This window comes from Lynx rufus, unplaced genomic scaffold, assembly GCF_022079265.1.
Source record: "Lynx rufus isolate CCGP_SWC_20201006 ecotype Redwood Valley unplaced genomic scaffold, mLynRuf1.p SCAF_9, whole genome shotgun sequence".
NCBI lineage: Eukaryota > Metazoa > Chordata > Mammalia > Carnivora > Felidae > Lynx > Lynx rufus.
The window spans coordinates 101269971-101272234 of NW_025814897.1; the positions used below are offsets into that span (position 1 = coordinate 101269971).

Genomic DNA, 2264 nt, shown 5'->3' on the forward strand with positions numbered 1-2264 from the left:
TTTAGCATCTAATCTAATTATTTATCAAGTAATGAGGTCACATTGACAATTTGGAGCCCATTAGTTGAGGAGAATACTCTGAAAAAATGAATTAAGGTTTATTTTGATATCAGATTCACTGAGTCAGAAAGAAAAAGATTAATGTGTTGTATGAAATGAATAATAAAGGCAAAAATATAAAATGTTAAAGGTGTTTATGCTTAATGTCACAGTGTAAACCTGTGATGTAAAAATTAATTTATTTGGAAATTTCTCATGTTTGTACTGCTTATAGGGCTGACATAATCAGTCATTATATTATATTAGGTGTATCTTTTTTTTTAATTTTTTTTAATGTTTGTTTATTTTTGAGACAGAGAGAGACAGAGCATGAATGGGGGAAGGGCAGAGAGAGAGGGAGACACAGAATCGGAAGCAGGCTCCAGGCTCTGAGCCATCAGCCCAGAGCCTGACGCGGGGCTCGAACTCACGAACGGTGAGATCGTGACCTGAGCTGAAGTCGGACGCTCAACCGACTGAGCCACCCAGGCGCCCCTATTAGGTGTATCTTTTATGCACTTATAATGTGCAAGGAGGGCTGAAAGGGCTATGCTAATATTTGATTTAAAATAACCATAAATCCCTTTATCTCATACTTTTATATGTAAATATTAAAATTACAGTTAATAATTTAAACAACTTTTAAAGATTTTATTTTTATGTAATCTCTACACCCAACATGGGGTTCGAACTTACAATGCCAAGACCAAGAGTCACATGCTCTACTGGCTGAGTCAGTCAGGCATCCATCCCGAGAGCTTAAAAAATTTTAATTCAGTAATTGTATTGCTTTTAAACTTAACGAACATTTCAAAAATGACTTTGTGTTTTCAAATATTAGACATTTAGCATATCTTACATAAAAATACATAGAGAAATTATGAAAAGATATTTTGCTTCATCTTCCAGTCTTGGTAAGGGGTAGTTAGGAAGCTTCTTAGATGCTCACTCCCTTACTATTTTTATTTTCAGGACCGATTCAGATTCTGACAGGCAGAAACCATCATGTTACTGTCAGAGAGAAATAAAACTGGGGCTGTGTTCACTCTCTTGGGCTTCTCAGATTACCCAGAACTGAAAGTCCCTCTCTTCTTGATTTTTTTGGCCATCTACAGTGTCACTGTTGTAGGAAATATTGGGATGATAGTTATAATCAAGATTAACTCCAAACTGCACACCCCCATGTACTTTTTCCTCAGCCACCTCTCATTTGTGGATTTCTGCTATTCCTCCATCATTGTTCCCAAGACCCTGGCAAACCTAGTTGTAGAAGACAGGACCATTTCATTTCCAGGATGTATAGCACAATATTTTTTCTTTTGTACCTTTGTGGTAGCTGAATCCTTTTTATTGGCTGTGATGGCCTATGACCGTTTTGTGGCCATCTGCAACCCTCTGCTCTACACAGCGGCCATGTCCCAGAAACTCTGTGCCATGCTGGTGGTCGGATCATACGCATGGGGAGTAGCATGTTCCCTGATACTCACATGTTCTGCTGTCAGATTATCTTTCCAGGGTTTCAACACAATCAATCACTTCTTCTGTGAGTTCTCTGCATTGCTGTCCCTGTCTTGCTCTGATATTTACATCAATCAGTTGCTGCTTTTCATTTTTGCCACCTTCAGCGTGGTCAGCACACTGCTTATCATTCTCATGTCTTATGTGTTTATCCTTGTCACCATCCTCAAGATGCGTTCAGCCAGTGGTCGTCGCAAAGCCTTCTCCACCTGTGCCTCCCACCTGACAGCCATCACCATCTTCTACGGGACCATTGTCTTCCTCTACTGTGTTCCTAACTCCAAAAACTCGAGGAACACAGTGAAAGTGGCGTCTGTGTTTTACACAGTGGTGATTCCTATGCTGAATCCTTTGATCTACAGTCTGAGAAATAAGGACGTCAAGGATACAGTCAGCAAGATAACTAAAGTCTTTTCTTTTTGAGCATATTATTGCAGTATATTGTCCTTGAAATGTAAATCAAGTGGGCTCATAATTGTTGATTGTAAGATACATTTAAATATAATGAAGAGTTGGTGTACAATGGATTGGATGTGGATTTTGATCCAAGAGACTTACCTTGATGTTATCTTTTGCTCACTGGAAAAAAAAATCCGAAGCCCCTCTGACCTTTGGTTTTTAATCCAAAAAATTGAGGTAATATAAACTAGCTCCTAATCTGATTGTGAAGACTAAAACTTAATTTAGGTATCATGTGGAATACCTTG

The 2264-nt window shown here is 38.5% G+C and overlaps 1 protein-coding gene across 1 annotated transcript; it reads left to right on the top strand.

Annotated features, from left to right (window-relative positions):
- Positions 1 to 1044: 1044 nt before the first annotated feature.
- Positions 1045 to 1980, top strand: LOC124505486 (olfactory receptor 5D18-like). Its single transcript, XM_047071449.1, has one exon. The coding sequence runs from the start codon at positions 1045 to 1047 to the stop codon at positions 1978 to 1980; it is 936 nt and encodes a 311-aa protein (XP_046927405.1).
- The last annotated feature ends 284 nt before the right edge of the window (positions 1981 to 2264 follow it).